The following is a 23,429-nucleotide window of genomic DNA, read 5'->3' on the forward strand; positions in this document are numbered from 1 at the left end:
AATGACTTGGACAGGATTTGTGATTGGTGTAAAGAATGGCATCTAACTCTAAATACAGATAAATGTAAATTAATGCAGATGAATAGGAAAAAGAATCCTGTAATGTTTCAATACGCCATTAGTAGTGTAGCGCTTGACACAGTCACGTTAAATATTTGGGCGTAACATTGCGGAGCGATATGAAGTGGGACAAGCATATAATGGCAGTGGTGGGAAAGGTGGATAGTCGTCTTCGATTCATTGGTAGAATTTTGGGAAGATGTGGTTCATCTGTAAAGGAGACCGCTTATAAAACGCTAATACGACCTATTCTTGACTACTGCTCGAGCGTTTGGGATCCCTATAAGATCGGATTGAGGGAGGACATAGGAGGAATTCAGAGGCGGGCTGCTAGATTTGTTACTGGTAGGTTTGATCATCACGCGAGTGTTACGGAAATGCTTCAGGAACTCGGGTGGGAGTCTCTGGAGGAAAGGAGGCGTTCTTTTCGTGAATCGCTACTGAGGAAATTTAGAGAAACAACATTTGAGGCTGACTGCAGTACAATTTTACTGCCGCCAACTTACATTTCGCGGAAAACCACAAAGATAAGATAAGAGAGATAGGGTTCGTACAGAGGCATATAGGTAGTCATTTTTCCCTCGTTCTGTTTGGGAGTAGAACAGGGAGAGAAAATGCTAGTTGTGGTACGAGGTATCCTCCGCCACGCACCGTATGGTGGATTGCGGAGTATGTATGTAGATGTAGAATAGATTCTAGCACTGCACAAAGTGAGAATTAAGATACTGAAAAAATAAATGTCAGTTCACTAGTGGTAACTTTCTTGACGAACTGATAACAGAAGTTAGGTTGACAGTTCTTACCCACAGGCTTCCCCATCCGATCACTGTGACGTTGGCGCCATCTGCAACCTCCTCCCCTTGCGCTGGCAGCTGTACTGGCGCCACCGTGACCCCATCAATTGGAAAGGCTGGTGATACCTGCACAAGCGGAACAATAGTAGTGAAACAGCTGAAATTAAAGCCCCTGAGTGACTGGGGAACACAGTGTCAAAGGAAATAGTGCCACTCGAAACCGATAAAGAAAACATTCATTGTAAAAGTTGGGCTGGGCTTTTACATCAGCAAATTCTCTGCCTTGTAATTTACTTTGGGATTGGTTTGTATCAACTTTAACTATGATGTGATACTTCATTGCTGCATCAGGAGTACCGTCTTCTCCTTGAAACTAGTGGCTTGAATTGAATAGACTTATATGCAGTATGCACTTCGTCGACTTATAGATCCAGATACTCTAACTTTTCAGCATCCCATGGGTGGGTGATGCATCAGATTGATTCTCCAAAAGGCTGCCTCCACTTTGTAGAGGGCAACAGGTGAGAGCTGCTGAGTTGATATGTCATAGGGTTCCCACGAAATGGAAATTTCCAGTACTACTCTAAGTAAACAGCAATAACAAGAGGCCTTGTTACCTCCCTTAATATAGCACAAAGTAGGAATAAGCAACGGCTGAGGGGGAAGGAAGGAAGATTATGGTTAACATCCCATGTATGGAGAGGTTAGTTAGTGATCGTTCACCGTAAGCGGAGGAAGTGGAGGCACTCCCAACAAGAATATCGTTTCTGGAAAAAGAAAAGTAAATTCCGTGCCGATTGGAGGAAACTATGACTGTGAAATAATTTTTTGAAAGTGCATCGACTCGGGACTGGAGATCGAAACCACTCTTTGATGGCTGTAAGCCGTAGTTTTAACAAAAATAAACTTTAATTAGTTTAACTGAAATATTTAAGTATTACTCATAAAAAAGGAATACAATATAATTCTAAGAATCCTAAGGGAGTAAAGGAGTAAGAACACTAGACTAGATTCGAATTTGTTTGTTCGTATTAACCTATAAGTATAGAGAGCATAGTGTCTCACTCTCACTATGTTAAGATCTGTTCTGTAAGAACCTAGTCCGTTAGCACTAATCCCTTCGATGTGATGTATAACTGTCAACTGGAAGCTGAAACAATGGATATACTCGTAAATGATCTAGTAGAAAGCGTCGGATGCTCTTTAAGGCTATTCGCAGATGATGCAGTCTATACCTAAGTGGCAACGCCAGAAGATAGTAAGAATTAGCAGAAAGACCTGCAGAGAATTAATGAATGGTGCAGACTCTGGCAGTTGACCCTGAACGCAAACAAATGTAACATACTGCGCATACATAGGAAAAGAAATCTACTACTGTACAGCTACACTATTGATGACAAACAGCTAGAGACAGTTCAAATGGTTCAAATGGCTCTGAGCACTATGGGACTTAACTTCTGAGGTCATCCGTTCCCTAGAACTTAGAACTACTTAAACCTAGCTAACCTAAGGACATCACACTCATCCATGCCCGAGGCAGCATTCGAACCTGCGACCGTAGCGGTTGCGCGGTTCCAGACTGTAGCACCTAGAACCGCTCGGCCACCCCGGCTGTCTATTGATGTCCACCCCCAACCTTGTATCATGTCAGTGACACTCTCTCATCTATTTCTGGATAATACAAAACGTGCTGCTCTTCTTTGAACGTTATCCATGTGCTCTGTAGATAGTATCTGGTAAGGATCCCACACGATGAAGCAGTACTCCAAACGAGTACGGATAAGCGTAATGTAGACAGTCTCTTTAGTAGATCTGTTGCATCTTCCAAGTGTTCTGCCAGTAAATCGCAGTCTTTGGTTTACCTTCCCCACAAAATTTTCTACGTGTTCTTTCCAATTTAAGTTGTTCGTAATTGTAATTCTTAGGTATTTAGTTGAATTTACGACATTTAGATTTTATTGATTCATCGTGTAACCAAAGTTTAACGAATTCCTTTTCCCACTCATGTGGATGGCCTCACACTTTTGATTATTTAGGGTAAATTTTTTCACACCATACAGATATCTTTTGTAAATTGTTTTGCAATTTGTTTTGATCTTCTGATGACTTTACTAGACGATACACGGCAGCATGATCTGCAAACAACCTAAGACGCCAGTTCAGATTCTCTGCTAAATCGTTTATATAGATAAGGAATAGCAGAGGGGTTGTAGCACTGCCTTGGGGGACGCCAGAAATGACTTCTGTTTTACTCCATGACTTATCGTCAATTACCACTAACTGTGACCTCTTAGACAGGAAATCACGAATCCAGTCACATAATTGAGACGATATTTCATAAGCAGGCAATTGAATTAAAAACCGCTTGTTCCGACAGTGTCAAAAGCCTTCTGGAAATTTAGAGATATGGAATCAATTTGAAATCAGTTGTCAATGGCACTCAACCCTTCGTGTGAGTAATGAGCTAGTTCTGTTCCACAGGAACGATGTTCTCTAAAACCGTGTTGACTGTGTGTGAATAGACCGTTTTCTTCGAGGTAATTCATAATATTCGAATTGTATTGTATTATATAACTACCAATGCCCGGGTTTACGGATCTGAAGATGACAACACTTATTTCCGAAACTAGTAACTAAGTGAGTTAACAAAGCGATCTTGACAGATAAATTAGTTTTCAAAATAGGACTACGATACAAACTTATAGATCGCCTCCTACATTGAATGATCATGTCAGGTAAACATGACATTCATTTTTTGACTTGAAAAAACGTCTAAGCAGCGGGACTTCGCCGAACGACTTTCTGCGCTCGCCAAAGCACTCGATCTCTCTCGTAGCACAGCTTCCGGCTCCTAAGGTCCTCTCCTAACTCTTGTTTAAACATATCAAATATTTTCTCTTTTTTCCGTAAATATTTCGTACACACAGCTTGTCCTTCCAATTTCCTCATTGCGAGGTATTTTCGAACACCCTTGACTTTTCAGTTTCCTTGCACCTACAAAATACTCACTTTAAGTAAGGCAATATCGTTGACCCAAGAGTCAGACGGATCGTACTGTGGATGAACGGTGATGACGTCAACCGCGTGGAGTGAACCCGCCTCCTTCAGATTGGTGACGCCCGCTCGCACCTCCATGACGTCGTAGCTGCAGATAGAAGACTTTGTTACTGCACCTGTATCCTAAAAAAAAACTGTTATTGCTACATACTGCATCTCAGTGTACACGAGAATGGGAATTTCCTCCGAAATTCTTAAAAATCAACAGAAACAGAAATAATGGAGCAAGTCAGAGAATACTTCCACAGTCTACTGAATTCGAGTGAATATAAGATGAAAGAAGACCAAGAGAAGAAATAACAGAAGCAAATGAAGAACTTGAAGTAAGAGAAGAGCGTATAGCTGTTATGAAGCTAAAAAGTGGAAAGACAACAAAGGACGATGGCATCAAACCAAAGATGGTTAAATTCTTGGAGAATAAACAGAAGATCGGCTACTTAATACTGTGTTGGATGTGTAGAAGTCAAAGTAAACCTCTAGAGAGTGGAAAGCCGCAGCAGTCACTCACATACATAAGAAGGAGGATAATCGTGATTGTAGTAACCATTACTGTCTCTATATTTGGAAAGATCTACTCAGGTATCATAGAAACTACATTCAGGAAGGACGTGAATAAAAACTATAAGGGCCGTATGGCTTTCGCCTAAAGGGAAGCATCCAGGATTTCATCATCACACTTTCAATGGCCAAACGAAAATTTCTGGAGAAAACCAATGTTTCTCATGCTCTATTTTAGGACTTGAAGGACATATTTGAATGTTTCCCGAGAGAAACGCATAGCAGTACCAGAAGTCAATGAAACATAACCATGATGACACAAGGGAAAGACGCATTTAAGTACTTGAGCTCTAACATCAATAGAAATGGGAATATGGAAGAAGAGAAATTAGGGAAACAGTCGGAACAGCAGGAACAGGTTAATGGTTTGAGACTGAACTTCCTCAACAAGAGAGAGATCTCGAAGGTAGTTCCGTGTAGATCTACTGTAATGAAGTAGAACAAATCCAGACAGGGAAATGATTACCATTGGCAAGCGTCGCCAAACCCTTGCTAGCCAGGGCGGAATTTCAGGACCATGACCAGGCTCAGTTCGTAACGTTGGTGCTCACCCAGTGAATTATATATTTTGGACGGACACTGAGCCCTCGGTCACGCTTTGTGTTGTATGCAGTAGATGAAATGTATGACGAGAAAAAAGAAATTATTCAGGTAGTGAAGGGAGGCGAAAATTTAATAGTCATGGGTGACTAGAATTCGTCAGTAGGAAAAGGGAGAGAAGGAAACATAGTAGGTGAATATGGATTGGGGGGAAGGAATGAAAGAGGAAGCCGCCTTGTAGAATTTTGCACAGAGCATAACTCAATCATAGCCAACACTTGGTTCAAGAATCATAAAAGAAGATTGTATACCTGGAAGAATCCTGGAGATACTAAAAGGTATCAGATAAATTATATAATGGTAAGACAGAGATTTAGGAACCAGGTTTTAAATTGTAGGACATTTCCTGGGGCAGATGTGGATTCTGACCACAATCTATTGGTTATGAACTGCAGATTGAAACTCAAGAAACTGCAAAAAGGTGGGAATTTAAAGAGATGGGACCTGGATAAACTGAAAGAACCAGAGGTTGTACAGAGTTTCAGGGAGAGCATAAGGGAACAATTGACAGGAATGGGGGAAAGAAATACAGTAGAAGAAGAATGGGTAGCTCTGAGGGATGAAGTAGTGAAGGCAGCAGAGGATCAAGTAGGTAAAAAGACGAGGGCTAATAGAAATCCTTGGGTAACAGAAGAAATATTGAATTTAATTGATGAAAGGAGAAAATATAAAAATGCAGTAAATGAAGCAGGCAAAAAGGAATACAAACGTCTCAAAAAAGATATCGACAGGAAGTGCAAAATGACTAAGCAGGGATGGCTAGAGGACAAATGTAAGGATGTAGAGGCTTGTCTCACTAGGGGTAAGATAGATACTGCCTACAGGAAAATTAAAGAGACCTTTGGAGATAAGAGAACCACTTGTATGAATATCAAGAGCTCAGATGGCAACCCAGTTCTAAGCAAAGAAGGGAAGGCAGAAAGGTGGAAGGAGTATATAGAGGGTTTATACAAGGGCGATGTACTTGAGGACAATATTATGGAAATGGAAGAGGATGTAGATGAAGACGAAATGGGAGATAAGATACTGCGTGAAGAGTTTGACAGAGCACTGAAAGACCTGAGTCGAAACAAGGCCCCGGGAGTAGACAACATTCCAGTTGAGTTACTGATGGCCTCGGGAGAGCCAGTCATGACAAAACTCTACCATCTGATGAGCACGATGTATGAGACAGGCGAAATACCCTCAGACTTCAAGAAGAATATAATAATTCCAATCCCAAAGAAAGTAGGTGTTGACAGATGTGAAAATTACCGAACTATCAGTTTAATAAGTCACAACTGCAAAATACTAACGCGAATTCTTTACAGAAGAATGGAAAAACTGGTAGAAGCCGACCTCGGGGAAGATCAGTTTGGACTCCGTAGAAATGTTGGAACACGTGAGGCAATACTGACCTTACGACTTATCTTAGAAGAAAGATTAAGAAAAGGCAAACCTACGTTTCTAGCATTTGTAGACTTAGAGAAAGCTTTTGACAATGTTAACTGGAATACTCTCTTTCAAATTCTGAAGGTGGCAGGGGTAAAATACAGGGAGCGAAAGGTTATTTACAGTTTGTACAGAAACCAGATGGCAGTTATAAGAGTCGAGGGGCATGAAAGGGAAGCAGTAGTTGGGAAAGGAGTAAGACAGGGTTGTAGCCTCTACCCGAAGTTATTCAATCTGTATATTGAGCAAGCAGTAAAGGAAACAAAAGAAAAATTCGGATTAGGTATTAAAATTCATGGAGAAGAAGTAAAAACTTTGAGGTTCGCCGATGACAGAGACAGCAAAGGACTTGGAAGAGCAGTTGAACGGAATGGACAGTGTCTTGAAAGGAGGATATAAGATGAACATCAACAAAAGCAAAACGAGGATACTGGAATGTAGTCAAATTAAGTCGGGTGATGCTGAGGGAATTAGATAAGGAAATGAGACACTTAAAGTAGTAAAGGAGATTTGCTATTTAGGGAGTAAAATAACCGATGATGGTCGAAGTAGAGAGGATATAAAATGTAGACTGGCAATGGCAAGGAAAGCGTTTCTCAAGAAGAGGAATTTGTTAACATCGAGTATAGATTTAAGTGTCAGGAAGTCGTTTCTGAAAGTATTTGTATGGAGTGTAGCCATGTATGGAAGTGAAACATGGACGATAACTAGTTTGGACAAGAAGAGAATAGAAGCTTTCGAAATGTGGTGCTACAGAAGAATGCTGAAGGTAAGGTGGGTAGATCACGTAACTGATGAGGAGGTATTGAATAGGATTGGGGAGGAGAGAAGTTTGTGGCACAACTTAACTAGAAGAAGGGATCGGTTGGTAGGACATGTTTTGAGGCATCAAGGGATCACAAAATTTAGCATTGGAGGGCAGTGTGGAGGGTAAAAATCGTAGAGGGAGACCAAGAGGTGAATACACTAAGCAGATTCAGAAGGATGTAGGTTGCAGTAGATACTGGGAGATGAAGAAGCTTGCACAGGATAGAGTAGCATGGAGAGCTGCATCAAACCAGTCTCAGGACTGAAGACCACAACAACAACAACAGTGCAGAGAGCGACGAACTGGCGCCTACACAACTCATCACGCCAGCGACTGGAGACCGCGGCAAAGAATGCTAGTTTTAAAGTACACTGACCTTGAAATGCTCTCACTATACGCTGGGGACAAAACCCAAGAGTAAATCGTAAAGACAAGTTGAAAAGAGAGCGAGAGACTTTATTCGAACGGCGGGGATTGGCAGGTCAGCTCATGAACTCAGCCAATAGTGACGATGATAACAAAAACCATGGTCCTATGTGGGGAACGGAAGGGGAAATGGAGTTTTTATTTGGACATATAAAGTAAAGCTTGGTGGGATGTAGGAGTCTTTCATTTCAGGCTGAAGGAGACGGCTAGGAGCACAGCAACGCCGATCAGCTGACATCCGTATCTGGAGCGTAATGGTCAGTGTCAAAGGCCAACGACGCACCTTGGATCTGTAAAAAAGAAAAAAATAACCTCACTCATTTGATAGCTTCATAATGAATTGATTACCATTTCATTAACGGTCATAGTAATTGTGATATTTCTAAACTGAAGAGCCAAAGAAACTGGCACACCTGCCTAACATCATGCAGGACTCCCGCGAACACGCTAAAGTGCCGCAACTCGACGTAGCATGGAATCGACTAACGTCTGAAGTAGAGCTGGAGGGAACTGATACCATGAATCAGCAGAACTGTCGATAAATCCGCAAGAGTACGAGGGGGTGGAGATGCTTCCTAACAGCACGTTACAAGGCATCCCAGATATTCTCAATAATTTTCATGTCTGGGGACTTTGGTGGCCAGTGGAAGCGTTTAAACTCTTAAGAGTGTTCCCGAAGCCACTCTCTAGCATTTCTGGACGTGTGGGGTGTGGCATTGTCCTGATGGAATTGCCCAAGTTCGTCGGAATACACAATGGACATGAACGGATGCAGGTGATCAGACAGGATGCTTACGAAAATGTCACCTGTCAGACTCGTATCTATGAGCTTGAACAGTAACCTGTTTGCATGCAGGGTCCAAAGATTCATGAGGTTGTCTCCATACTTGTACATGTCTATCCTCTCGACACAGTTTGAAACGAGACTCGTCCGACCAGGCAACGTGTTTCCAGTCGTCAATAGTCCAATGTCGGTGTTGGCGTGCCCACGCGAGGCATATAGCTTCGTGTCGTGCGGTCATCAAGGGTACACGAGTGGGTCCTGGGCTCCGAAAGCCCATATTGATGATGTTTCGTTGAATGGTTCCGATGCTGACACTTGTCGATGGCTCAGCATTGAAATCTGCAGCAATTTGGGGGAGGGTTGCACTTCTGTCACGCTGAAACGATTCTCTTCAGCCGCAGCTATGATTCTTCCGGCAGCAGCGATGTCGGAGATTTGACGTTTTGCCGGATTCCTGATATTCACGGTACACTCGTGAAACGGTCGTACGGGAAAATCCCCACTTCACTGCTACCTTGGAGATGCTGTGTCCTATCACTCGTGCGCCGACTATAACACAACGTTCAAACTCACTTGCCATTGTAGCAGCAGTAACCGATTAAACAAGTGCGCCACATACTTGTTGTCTCATGAAGGCGTTGCTGACCGTAGCGCCTTATTCTCATTGTTTACATATCTCTTTATTTGAATACGCATGCCTATACCAGTTTCTTCGGCGCTTCAGTGTATAATAAGTAAGGCACTGAAAAGATTGCAATGAGAAATAATGGCGCTCGAAGTTTGCGTTTGGTGCAGCTTATTGAACATATTGCTTTGTACAAAATGGAGCTAATATACTGAATTTTTCTTCAAACTTGAGACGAGATCTACATTTATCGCCATCTCGAGAATATGGATTACACATAGTGCACTCATTTCCGTTCGTATGCTCAAAGATAGAGAGGAAGTGAAATATTCATAACTTCCCTCATGTCTCATAAACGGTCAGAATTACCGAAATGGATGTTTGGTGAGTGATAGCATGCAAGCGGAGAATATTTTGTCATATAGATAATCTACGAAACTTTCTTATCTACTGCGTTACAGGAGTGACAACAGATTTTTGTTTTCAATGCAGTAAGGGTCATCGGTAGCTGGTGAATTAAGAATTAGTATGAGCATGTGAGAACATAAATGAAGGAATCACACTTTTATATTTATACTTAGATTGACCTTCTCATAACCTAATGACCATACTTATCACATCTGTTTGATTAATGGTAAATTGTTCCATTAGTCTGACGCAATTGTCACTACGTTTGCATGTTAGTGAGGTGAAATTTGGTAAACACTGCTGTGTTTTAGGAAAAGAAGCTGATTTTAACATGATAATAAGAGAAAGAAGAAATGTGTATAAGACGGGGGAAAATAAATCGCTTCCCCTGGTGCAATTTTTCAGCGCAGTTCTGTGTTCATTGTATTTTTAATAAATAACGTTTGAGTTGAATTACTTGTCGTACTGGCATCACCAGTTAATACTATCGCTCGCAGAGTCGCTAGTTGTAGCTTACAAATTCTACCTGATACGCGTTCATGTGAAGGTTTCAGCTGTATAATTAGACCTCCCTCCCACTCCCCCTCCCCCCCCCCCCCCCCCGCCTACTACACCATGTCTGTGGTGTAGTGTAATTCATATACATACAGGGTGTTCGGAAATTCCAGTTGCAAACATTTCAGGACTTGTTGAGGGGACCAAGTAGATAGTATTCTGAATTGGAACCCATGTCCGGAAAAGTACCGTTCCCATGCTACAACCATCTGGAAACATGTTGGTTGCGCAATCACTTTTTTAAAGTAATTAGTAACGTGAACCAGTAAAATCACTTGTTTTATAATTCCACTCTTTAGTGACCAAAGAAACAAAGAGGAAACGTGATGCAGCGCGATCACTGCAGCATGTTAAACTAACACGTTCCACATCACTACGAGCTGTCGTACTCATGAGCTATGGAACAATCATTAATGTAACGTAATGCTTCTTCCAATCCGGGTGTGCGACGTCTCCTTGTAGCGCCACAGACCCACCTGCTGACGGTGAAGGTATCCCCTCTCGAAGCCGTTTGGTAATTGTGGCGAAAAGGGTGTGCGATGTAGTCGTACGTCGTGTATAACGATCTTATTAAAGGCGACCAGCAGCTCTTCCGTTTCCGTGAGCCTCGCCTTACAGAAGGATCATGCCAGTGTATTCTGTAAACGTGTAGTCAACCATGTTGAGGCTCGAACCATTTCAGATGGATAGGGTAGACATCAAATGACATCAGCCGATCCGACGTAAGCTCCCCCACCGTGCATGTCTACCTAGCAAACATGATTTTAAACTGCTGTAGCGCGGAAACGGTACGTAACCGGACGTGGGTTCTTGTTCAAAGTATTATGTCTTCAACTTTTTTAGTCCTGTCTTCCTCAGTTGCCTATAATATTAAGGTATATTGATAATTTCTACTTTATGGACCGTCTGACTACAACTGAATGAAACACAATTTTCGTGCCATACTCGTTTCGCCTTTATTTTCTGCAGGGCATCTTCAGTGGCCTGGAATATGTACATATTTTTGCTATTTAGTTTACATTTTGGTCAAAGTACCTATAGGTTACAAACAGTTCTGGTGGTTGGTTTTTGCTATTATGTAGTAATATTCTGAACTGTACTTACAGGTTGCATGGACGATTTTCTACATATTGCGCTCCTGTTTCATTTTTGGTATTGTTACTCTTCTTATAAATATATATATATATATCACACCAAAATACACACACACACACACACACAAATGCATACACAAACATATCAGAGATACTTCAATAATTCCACTCGAAAGTTGGCAATAATCTTTGGCACTAACATCTGACAGTCGGAAACACAAACCAAAACGCTGCATCAAACAAGTGTTCAGTTCTTAGTGCTGTTAAATGTGGAAAAAAAACCGCAAATTGGCATTTACAAGAAGAAGAACAACACCAAAAATGTAACAGGAGCGTAATATTTTGAAAATCGTCCACGTAACCTGTAAGTACAGTTCAAAATATTACTACATAATAGCAAAAACCAACCACCAGAATCTTTTATAACCTATAGGAACATTGACCATAACGTAAAGTAAATAGCAAAAATATATACATATTCCAGGCCACTGAAGATGCCTTGCAGAAAATAAAGGCGAAACGCGTATGGCACGAAAAATTGTGTTTCATTCAGTTGTGGTCAGACGGTCCATAAAGTAGAAATTACCAGTATACCGTTAAAATATTATGTACTCACTCCCCTCTACAAGTTCTAGAAGTTTTTAAAGGGAATTTCTGAATACAGAGTGTTTCACAATTCACGTTACACACTTCTAGAGGTTGTAGAGAGGGCTTAGTAGATCAAGTTTTAGGACCGTCATCCACAGACGCTACAGAGCATCAAAGTTGTAGGCATCGGCGCCTGTAAATGTATGTATATAAAAGGTGTTTCTGTAATGATGTTATAAACTTTCATGGACGATGGAGAAGGATAAATGCATCAATTTGAGGTAAGGGCCCCTGTACCGGAAACGAACTAGTCGAAATCCAAAAGCGAAAAGCGTTGTCATACCTCTGACAGTGGAATACGTGTACCGGTACTGTTGTTGCTACGATTCTAGAGAAGGAAACTTTCAGAGGTGGCTTTGCCGACATAGAGAAGAAAAAATTTCTAGTAAACATGGGCTCTAAAATGCATATCTTAAGAGCTTCGAACACTTGTTCAATAGAGGAGATGTTTTTCACACTAGCGAAGATGAACAAGTGTTCATACATGCTTCAGTAGGGTTCCTATGAAAACCTGATCTACTAAGTCCTCTGTACTACCTCTAGAAGTGTGTAACATGAAATGTGAAACACCCTATATAATGACTGTGATGGGAATATGTTTGCAGTTTTCTCATGCTTTAAGTCCTCTAAAACCTCCCTATAATTACCCTGTTGTGCTATGAGAAACTTCTTGCCATTCAGAAAGTAAGTTAGCACACTGCATTTATTCACATAAGGGCCAGATTTCGTGTAAAGGGTTACGTTTCAGGACAGTAAACACCCGGGTCATAGTTTCTTATGAACTCACAGGTTAAAGTATAAAGTAATGCAAGATTTACATAGTGAATGACAAAAATAAACAGGCAAGACATGGATATCGTAGGAGGGAAATTTGGTGAGAAGGCCAATAAACGCGACTGTAGACAGAAATCCCCCGTATTCTCTACACTGAGAGATAGATGAGAATCATATTGACTAAACGATAAGACGGTGACAGTGTTAATTAAGTACTACACCTGAGCTGCTTTGTGAATGGTCTTCAGGGGCCAATGTGATATTATTTTTAAATTACATGCTATTGATGGTAGCATACTATGAAGGTAAGAAGCAAAACAGTCATCACCCCGAAGATTGGTTTGAACACCACAGTGCTTAACCACGCAGAGTCCTACAGAGGTTGTGCTCCACTGCTTTCTCTGACCTAAAGGAACTTATAGTACAGCATGACTACAGTGAGTTGTGATTGTTGGCACACACAAATCATGAATGTAGCATAGCAAACCAGTGTACATCGAAGTTCAGTTTGACTTATGATAAGGTTACATTTAAAAAAAAGGAAAGAAACGCATTCGGGCTCTGAAGAACACGCGATAGTCGACCGACCGCTGTGTCATCATCAGGCATTCACCATCAGATGCGGTACGGAGCGGCATGGGGTAAGCACACCAGTCTCCAGGACGTCGTTAACGTTCCTACCTTGGAGCCGCTACCGCTCAATCAGGTGGCTCTTCAGCTGGCTGAGTGCACTCCGGTGCAGTTCTACCACAAACGAAAAATCATTGGCAGTACCGAGGATCGAACCTGGGTCCCCCGCATGAGGGTAGGTCACGCAGGCGAAGGCATCTTTTGGTTAAGACTTCTGTTTCACTAATTTGATTCTGTCCTTCATCTACTACCTCTTCACACTTAACCATCACTGTATATCATACACCTAGATAACCTTTTTGGCATATTTCAGTGCTTACCAATTTGCACTATTTTTACCCCCCCCCCCCCCTCACTCTTCTTCCAGAACAGTACGCCTCGGTATCTAACTCAATGGCCAATCCACACGTTTTTCACAGACTTTTTTCCTTGCCGCGCTTCATCACTTTTTTCTCCGAACACATTTTTTTCATCCCTGTGTAGCACATTATTTCAAATACTTCCGTTTCCTGTTGCATATTTCACTTCCACACAATGGTTTGTCCTCGACGTACCTCCCAGGAAACGTATTCCTCCATTCTTAGCAGTTCTTAATACGACTGGATTTCTTTTGCTGTAGGAATATTTTTATTTCACTGTCCTGTTACCTATACGTTGTAACCCCTCTCCCACTACATTTTGCTTATTCTTAACCGAAATAATATTCTTTCCACGCCATCGGAGGCAGGTAAAGGATGGTCAATAGACAAAATACAATTGTGTTTCCTAAAAGAACAAACGTGTCTCTTTTCTTCACGAATATTGTAGTAATAAAGTGTGCAATCTAAGTGAAAGGGTTGCTTTGAACGGATAACAACTCATAGCATGTACTTCGTTTGTTGACTTCGAAAGTAACGCACTTCCTAACGATGGTTAGACTCAACTATACTCGTATTAGCAGTTAAATTTAGTTCCACTTTCACACTAAAATTTGCCATTACTGCATTGGTTTTCAAAATTAAACTACCTTGCTCTACTAGTTCACCGTAGCCTCCGTAATTGTTTAAGTAATAACATAGCCTGGTTCAAAATGGCTCTGAGCACTATGGAACTTAACATCTGTGGTCATCAGTCCCCTAGAACTTAGAACTACTTAAACCGAACTAACCTAAGGACATCACACACATCCATGCCCGAGGCAGGATTCGAACCTGCGACCGTAGCAGTCCCGCGGTTCCGGACTGAGCGCCTAGAACCGCTAAACCACCGCGGCCGGCAACATAGCCTGGCAAAGGACGCTGCTGAGTAAGAATGACGAGACTGATTTATCCACTGATTTCATACGTACGTAATTACGAGAACCTATTCGCGGATAAACCGATTAATGACTCATTGTGACACTACCATTAACGGAAAACTTCCAAACTCGTATTTTGTCACCTGAAAACTGTCCATTTTTTGTGGTACCTTTCACGCGAAACTTGAATAACGACTGACCCTCCCACCTTTCTCCATACACACACACGCACACACACTCACACACACACACACACACACAAGCGCTCGAACGGTAGCACTTCTTAGACATCTGTTTCGCCAAACGGCGAACTTAGTTCATGTGACGGAGTTCCAGTAGCAGGTTGCCTTTTCAGTGGCTTCCAGCGGCACCCAAAATTTGAATTTCATATGATTATTTACCGCATTTAAACGTATAAAACTTTTACTCCCTTACAAGCTTAACTTCACATATTAAACATATTAACTCATCTGTAAGATAATCAGACGTTTCAAGCTTTTTTATACGTGTGAGTTCGATTCTTTAAAGAATCATGGGAGGGAGAGGGGGAGAGGGGACGGGGGGAGTTTTCTGATTATTGAAGTCAACACCACGATAATGTCTCCTGCCAGCAAAGGTGCGCTCAACTCCGAATGTTCCAGAGAACCAGAGATGCGTAAAGGATATGACTATGTCATACTACGATCAATAGTGGTACCTCTTTTACTGTCTTACTAGAATTCTGTTTATATTCTAACTGCTTTAAGTACTAGCTCACTACAGAATTTTTTTATTGACGAAGTTAATTTCTGTGTTTTTGTGGGAAATGAAGTATTTACCCATTATGTAATACTACTGTTATAATTATTGTTCTAATTGTGTTTACTCGGGTAATTGAGAGTTCAGTCCTTTTGTATTTTATTTTGAAGAGTACAGGAAAGTGTTGTACCTGTAGGGTAGCTTAGATACGAACACATGATTTTTTTTCTGGCATGTGTTTCAATACTGTGACTGATTTCTAAATCACATTGTTAAGTGGCAGTTTATGCAGGGACTATCACATAACCAACTGTTGTAATGTAACGTGCAGATCCCACTCATTAGTATAGTCAATTATTTAACGCTGCATGAAAACTACAGACAATATTCATTACTGCAAATGACTGCATAGCTAATTGTTTTTGTCCTTTCTTTTTAATATGGTGAAAGGGACCTATTATTTCTGCTGCCTTTGGGGCTTTCTTTGCCAGGCTTGCGACGGGCAAGTTGACTTAGAAGGACCGGAGTATCATAAAACTGTTTGGTGCTGAAAGGCATCCCTACACAGGCACAGAACAGGGAAATGGTAGTCTCCCGTGTCTGGACAGCAGAAGTGGAGAGGGCGAACAGTATTTCATAACAACTGCATTATGAGGGACACTAAAAGGAATCCTTTTGGCTAGATAAGTTCTCCAGGCCAAGTGAAAACAGGGAGGTTCAGACCGCGAGAACAGCCATTGGACACTGTTACATGGATTTCCCATGCGTGCCTGTGTGCAAGGCTTTTGGTTGGTCATGGCTGGAAATCTGTCGTGTAGTAGGAGAAATTTTTTGCCTTCTTTCCTGCAGCATATCATTATTGATTAACTACGACAAAATCCGAAAGAGAAAGAAATTGTTAAACTGGTTCAGACAATTATTATTGCTCGGGTTCGTCATCCACACCACATGCACACTCCCTAAAAATCCATATGGTCGCACTATGTACATGAGGATGTTGTACATGACGATGTTGTACTTTAAAACAGTTTTTCACATATGGAAAACCTTACTTTTCCAGAGTACATTTCGTAACTTCACAAACGACTGCAACACACATACGTGAATGCTATCATAGTAAAATGAAATACCAGAAGCATTGTACGCGTCAGAAACAACCACAATTGGAGCATCAGGCATCATAGACACAGAAAAAATAGAACGCAAAATTCTCAGAAAAATATTTGGACCAATTCACAGAGATGGCATATGGATGAAGCGACCTACCTAAGAGCTGTACCAGCACACTCACAGACTAACAGACGCGATCAGAAAACGCAGATTAACTTTCTATGGGCACATACAGAGAAAGGACAACAACCGACTTACAAAGAAAATTTTTGATGTAGTAAACAGCTCAAGCAAGAAAACAAATTGGTATCATGAAATAGACGAAGACTTAAGGCAGATAGGGATCAACAGGCAAATGATAGGAGACAGGAAATACTTCAGAAACAAAGTTAGGAGTGCAAAATTTATTGTCAATGAGAGAAAGAAGACAGGAACATTATGGACAGAGCAAAGGAAACAGGAGCACAGCCAAAGGATGAAGAGGTTTTGGGAAGAGAAGAGGAAGAAAGGAAAGAAGTGAAAATTGTGTCATCATGTGATTTTCGAGTTCAAACACTGTCCATAAGGGCAACAATGAAATGAATGAATGAATGAAATAACAAAGTAATGTATATTAAACTTCTATTACAACATACTTCTTCCTGTTTGTTATGGCGTGCACTTTGGTCCTGACAGTGCGATCCAACTGAATAAAAATTAAGCCAGTAAATAAACCCGCTCACCTGCCAACAGAGTCGACACAGTGAGCTGCAGTGATGGCCCAGTAGTCGCCGATGATGGACGCACCGCACCAGTGGGCGCCGTTTCTCTGCAGGGACAGCTGCAACACCAGATTTGCGTGTCAGTGCAAAATGAATCGGTGGATGTTGTACGGTATAAGGCTATAGACATGAATGACAATATGAACAAAAGATATCATTGTTTCGTACTGATTGAAACAGAATCACACTTGTAATTCACAATACATTTTAATGTTGAAACCCATGATACTTATGTGTAGTCAGTATTAATTTAACCTGCCAGTAATTAAACTGAGGATTTTGGTCAGTCACGTGTTATCACAATACATAAACACAATATTTTGTTAGTAAATTGTAAATGGTTGCGAAAACACACTTGACCTCTTAGCCACAAACAATCCAGAGCTAATAGAGAGCATCATGACTGATACAGGGATTAGTGATCACAAGGTCGTTGTAGCTAGGCTCAATACCGTTTCTTCCAAATCCACCAGAAACAAACGCAAAATAATTTTATTTAAAAAAGCGGATAAAGTGTCACTAGAAGCCTTCCTAAGAGACAATCTCCATTCCTTTCGAACTGATTATGCAAATGTAGACGAGATGTGGCTCATATTCAAAGATATAGTAGCAACAGCAATTGAGAGATTCATACCTCATAAATTGGTAAGAGATGGAACTGATCACCCATGGTACACAATACAGGTTCGAACGCTGTTGCAGAGGCAACGGAAAAAGCATGCGAAGTTCAGAAGAACGCGAAATCCCGGATTGTCTAACATTTACAGACGTGCGAAATTTGGCACGGACTTTAATAGGTTCCACAACGAAACATTGTCTCGATTTTTGGTACAAAATCCGAAGAAATTCTGCTCGTATGTAAAGTACACAAGCGGCAAGACGCAGTCAATACCTTCGCTACGCAGTGCCGATGGTACTGTTACCGACGACTGTGCCGCTAAAGCGGATTTATTGAACGCAGTTTTCCGAAATTCCTTCACCAGGGAAGACGAATGGAATATTCCCGAATTTGAAACATGAACAGCTGCTAGCAAGAGTTTCTTAGAAGTAGATACCTTAGGGGTTGCGAAGCAACTCAGATCGCTTGATAAGGGCAAGTCTTCAGGTACAGATTGTATACCGATTAGGTTCCTTTCAGATTACGCTGATACAATAGCTTCCTACTTACCAATCATATACAGGGTTATTACAAATGATTGAAGCGATTTCACAGCTCTACAATAACTTTATTATTAGAGATATTTTCACAATGATTTGCACACACATACAAAAACTCAAAAAGTTTTTTTAGGCATTCACAAATGTTCGATATGTGCCCCTTTAGTGATTCGGCAGACATCAATCTGATAATCAAGTTCCTCCCACACTCGGCGCAGCATGTCCCAATCAATGAGTTCGAAAGCATCGTTGATGCGAGCTCGCAGTTCTGGCACGTTTCTTGGTAGAGGAGGTTTAAACACTGAATCTTTCACATAACCCCACAGAAAGAAATCGCATGGTGTTAAGTCGGGAGAGCGTCGAGGCCATGACATGAATTGCTGATCATGATCTCCAACACGACCGATCCATCGGTTTTCCAATCTCCTGTTTAAGAAATGCCGAACATCATGATGGAAGTGCGGTGGAGCACCATCCTGTTGAAAGATGAAGTCGGCGCTGTCGGTCACCAGTTGTGGCATGAGCCAATTTTACAGCATGTCCAGATACACGTGTCCTGTAACGTTTTTTTCGCAGAAGAAAAAGGGGCCGTAAACTTTAAACCGTGAGATTGCACAAAACACGTTAACTTTTGGTGAATTGCGAATTTGCTGCACGAATGCGTGAGGATTCTCTACCACCCAGATTCGCACATTGTGTCTGTTCAATTCACCATTAAGAAAAAATGTTGCTTCATCACTGAAAACAAGTTTCGCACTGAACGCATCCTCTTCCATGAGCTGTTGCAACCGCGCCGAAAATTCAAAGCGTTTGACTTTGTCATCGGGTGTCAGGGCTTGTAGCAATTGTAAACGGTAAGGCTTCTGCTTTAGCCTTTTCCGTAAGATTTTCCAAACCGTCGGCTGTGGTATGTTTAGCTCCCTGCTTGCTTTATTCGTCGACTTCCGCGGGCTACGCGTGAAACTTGCCCGCACGCGTTCAACCGTTTCTTCGCTCACTGCAGGCTGACCTGTTGATTTCCCCTTACAGAGGCATCCAGAAGCTTTAAACTGCGCATACCATCGCCGAATGGAGTTAGCAGTTGGTGGATCTTTGTTGAACTTCGTCCTGAAGTGTCGTTGCACTGTTATGACTGACTGATGTGAGTGCATTTCAAGCACGGCATACTCTTTCTCGGCTCCTGTCGCCATTTTGCTCACTGCGCTCTCGAGCGCTCTGGCGGCAGAAACCTGAAGTGCGGCTTCAGCCGAACAAAACTTTATGAGTTTTTCTACGTATCTGTAGTTTGTCGTGACCATATGTCAATGAATGGAGCTACAGTGAATTTATGAAATCGCTTCAATCATTTGTAATAACCCTGTACAACCGCTCGCTCACCGATAGATCTGTACCTTTTTTATTTGGTCATCAGTCTACTGACTGGTTTGATGTGGCCCGCCACGAATTCCTTTCCTGTGCTAACCCCTTCATCTCAGAGTAGCACTTGCAACCTACGTCCTCAATTATTTGCTTGACGTATTCCAATCTCTGTCTTCCTCTACAGTTTTTGCCCTCTACAGCTCCCTCTAGTACCATGGAAGTCATTCCCTCATGTCTTAGCAGATGTCCTATCATCCTGTCCCTTCTCCTTATCAGTGTTTTCCACGTATTCCTTTCCTCTCCGATTCTGCGTAGAACCTCCTCATTCCTTACCTTATCATTCCACCTAATTTTCAAAATTTGTCTATAGCACCACATCTCAAATGCTTCGATTCTCTTCTGTTCCGGTTTTCCCACAGTCCATGTTTCACTACCATACACTGCTGTACTTCAGACGTAGATCCTCAGAAATTTCTTCCTCAAATTAAGGCCGGTATTTGATATTTGTAGACTTCTCTTGGCCAGAAATGCCTTTTTTGCCCTAGCGAGTCTGCTTTTGATGTCCTCCTTGCTCCGTCCGTCATTGGTTATTTTACTGCCTAGGTAGCAGAATCCCTTAACTTCATTGACTTCGTGACCATCAATCCTGATGTTATGTTTCTCGCTGTTGTCAATTCTACTAATTCTCATTACCTTCGTCTTTCTCCGATTTACTCTCAAACCATACTGTGTACTCATTACACTGCTCATTTAATTCTTCTTCACTTTCACTCAGGATAGCAATGTCTTCAGCGAATCGTATCATTGATATCCTTTCACCTAGTATTTTAATTCCACTCCTGAACCTTTCTTTTATTTCCATCATTGCTTCCTCGATGTACAGATTGAAGAGTAGGGGCGAAAGGCTATTGATATGTACCTACAGATTGGAAAATTGCGCAGGTCGCACCAGTGTTTAAGAAGGATAGTAGGAGTAATCCATCGAACTACAGACCTATATCATTGACGTCGGTTTGCAGTAGGGTTTTGGAGCATATACTGTATTCAAACATTATGAATCACCTCGAAGGGAACGATCTATTGATACGTAATCAGCATGGTTTCAGAAGACATCGTTCTTGTGCAACGCAGCTAGCTGTTTATTCGCACGAATTAATGGCTGCTTTTGACAGGGGATCTCAAGTTGATTCCGTATTTCTAGATTTCCGGAAAGCTTTTGACAACGTTCCTCACAAGCGACTTCTTATCAAGCTGCGGGCCTGTGGGGTATCGTTTCAGTTGTGCGACTGGATTCGTCATTTCCTGTCAGGAAGGTCGCAGTTCGTAGTAATAGACGGCAAATCATCGAGTAAAACTGAAGTTATATCAGGTGTTCCCCAGGGAAGCGTCCTGGGACCTCTGCTGTTCCTGATCTATATAAATGACCTGGGTGACATTCTGAGCAGTTCTCTTAGGTTGTTCGCAGATGATGCTGTAATTTATCGTCTAGTAAGGTCATCCGAAGACCAGTATCAGTTGCAAAGCGATTTAGAAAAGATTGCTGTATGGTGTGGCAGGTGGCAGTTGACGCTAAATAACGAAACGTGTGAGGTGATCCACATGAGTTCCAAAAGAAATCCGTTGGAATTCGACTACTCGATAAATAGTACAATTCTCAAGGCTGTCGGTTCAAGTAAGTACCTGGGTGTTAAAATTACGAACAACTTCAGTTGGAAAAACCACATAGATAATACCGTGGGGAAGGCGATCCAAAGGTTACGTTTCATTGGCAGGACACTTAGAAGATGCAACAAGTCCACTAAAGAGACAGCTGTTAGAATATTGCTGCGCCGTGTGGGATTCTTACCAGGTGGGATTGATGGAGGACATCGAAAGGGTGTAAAAGAGGACAGCTCGTTTTGTATTATCACGTAATAGGGGAGAGAGTGTGGCAGATACGATACGCGATTTGGGCTGGAAGTCATTACAGCAAAGACATCTTTCGTCGCGGCGAGATCTATTTATGAAATTTCAGTCACCAACTTTCTCTTCCGAATGCGAAAATATTTTGTTGAGCCCAACCTACATAGGTAGAAATGATCATCAAAATAAAATAAGATAAATCAGAGCTCGAACAGAAAGGTTTAGGTGTTCGTTTTCCCCGCGCGCTGTTCGGGAGTGGAATGGTAGAGAGATAGTATGAGTGTGGTTCGATGAACCCTCTGCCAAGCACTTAAATGTGAATTGCAGAGTTATCATGTAGATGTAGATGTAGATGTAAATTTCGTCATCCTCTTTTCTTTTGGAACCTTAAAGAACAATGTAAGGCAAAAATAAGATAAACTGGTGTAATTAATGTACATCTAATGAGGATCATACGAAAAAAACACCGTCCGAACAGGTCTTGAAGGCCGACAGCAATTAACTTCGATGATATGACGGCAAGGCCGTTGGCTGCTGAGGTGTATATAGATTACGTACTAGATCTACTACTTTGCTTCCGCCTTTTTTTCTCGAAATTCGGGGATTTATTGTGAAAATTTACAAAAAAATTATGATTCATAGTATTGCCCATCGCTGGCCACTACATTATCCCATCTTTCGGATAGCATACGAATCCCGTGGAGGAAGAACTGGGCGTCTTTTGTGGGGATCCATGAATCGATTCAATTTTGCAATTGTTCATACGACCGGAAGTTTTGGTCAGCCAGACTGTATGCAACTGATCGAAAAAGGTGGTAGGCAGAAAGAGAAACGTATAGAGAATATGGTGGGAGGGACAGGACTTATCATTTCAACTTTTCCATGTATATTTTTACAGGTTTTGCGACATGGGGTCGAGCACTGACCTGCTGCAAAATTACCTTTACGTGTTTATCGCTGTATTGTGGCCTTTTGTGTTTCAGTGCTGGACTCGAACGCATCAATTGCTTTCTGATAATGATGTACTGTGACTGTCTTTGTCTGTTTCAGTAATTACGAAAACTTTCTGTGTTCCCACGCCATGCCGGTCTTCGACATCAAAATCATCGTTCTTAAGGCGTTGAAAACATTCTATGCACGTTCTTCCACTAATAGTTCCCTCGCCATTCGTCTTACCCAGAATTTTAAGAGCCACAGCCGCAGATTTCTTCATGTTAAAGCAGAAAATTAAAACTTCCCGCAAATGGGGAGAAATGGGTAAGTAAGTTGACGTACTTAATGGAGAATAACCTTATGCTGCAATCACAAATCGACTAATATTTTTATGGATTTATGTTTACAGATGCCTAAGCTTATTGTATTACAGCTATGACCAACCACCTGAACCTCACTTGCCGCTACTGCCGTCCATTGCAAAACGGTGGAAGCAGAGTTGTAGACCCAATAATACTGAAAACTTCGTTTACAAGGTTCTGATCAAAATCAACAATGAAAGTAGCGTTCAAAAAACAACGCTTGGATAAAGTTCCGTTGTTGATAGTTGTAAAATATTCCAGAAACTGTTCTTCTGAAATGCTCTCCCGCTAACGTCGAATTTGTGTAAGACAAAGCGGCACGTCGGATTTCTCTCAATCTCTCACAGTTATTATTTAGATTTCAAGCGTGCAATTGTTGTCTTAATATGTTCCAGCATCGGCATTCTAATGGAAACGATTTTGTGAAGTTGTAGAAATACAGGTATATGGAAAAAATGAAGAAGAATAAATCACGAGATTCGAACCACCATAGTTTCATTCATACTATGGAAAGGCCTGGACCTATTAGACGACGATGTGGACCAACTACTGCCTTGAAGCAAAAATTTGTATCAAAT

The 23,429-nt window shown here is 41.5% G+C and overlaps 1 protein-coding gene across 1 annotated transcript in view; it reads right to left on the reverse strand.

Annotated features, from left to right (window-relative positions):
* Positions 1 to 755: 755 nt before the first annotated feature.
* Positions 756 to 23,429, reverse strand: part of LOC126139908 (trypsin-like) — a 40,490-nt gene continuing 17,816 nt past the window's right edge. Inside the window, exons 3-6 of the mRNA XM_049915230.1 lie at positions 17,099 to 17,196; positions 3,864 to 3,999; positions 864 to 980; positions 756 to 761 (exon numbers count right to left, since the gene is read on the reverse strand). Of these exons, the coding sequence (XP_049771187.1) occupies positions 756 to 761; positions 864 to 980; positions 3,864 to 3,999; positions 17,099 to 17,196 (357 nt within the window). The remainder of the gene's footprint in view (positions 762 to 863; positions 981 to 3,863; positions 4,000 to 17,098; positions 17,197 to 23,429) is intronic.

This window comes from Schistocerca cancellata, chromosome 1 (genome assembly GCF_023864275.1).
Source record: "Schistocerca cancellata isolate TAMUIC-IGC-003103 chromosome 1, iqSchCanc2.1, whole genome shotgun sequence".
In the NCBI taxonomy this organism is placed as follows: domain Eukaryota; kingdom Metazoa; phylum Arthropoda; class Insecta; order Orthoptera; family Acrididae; genus Schistocerca; species Schistocerca cancellata.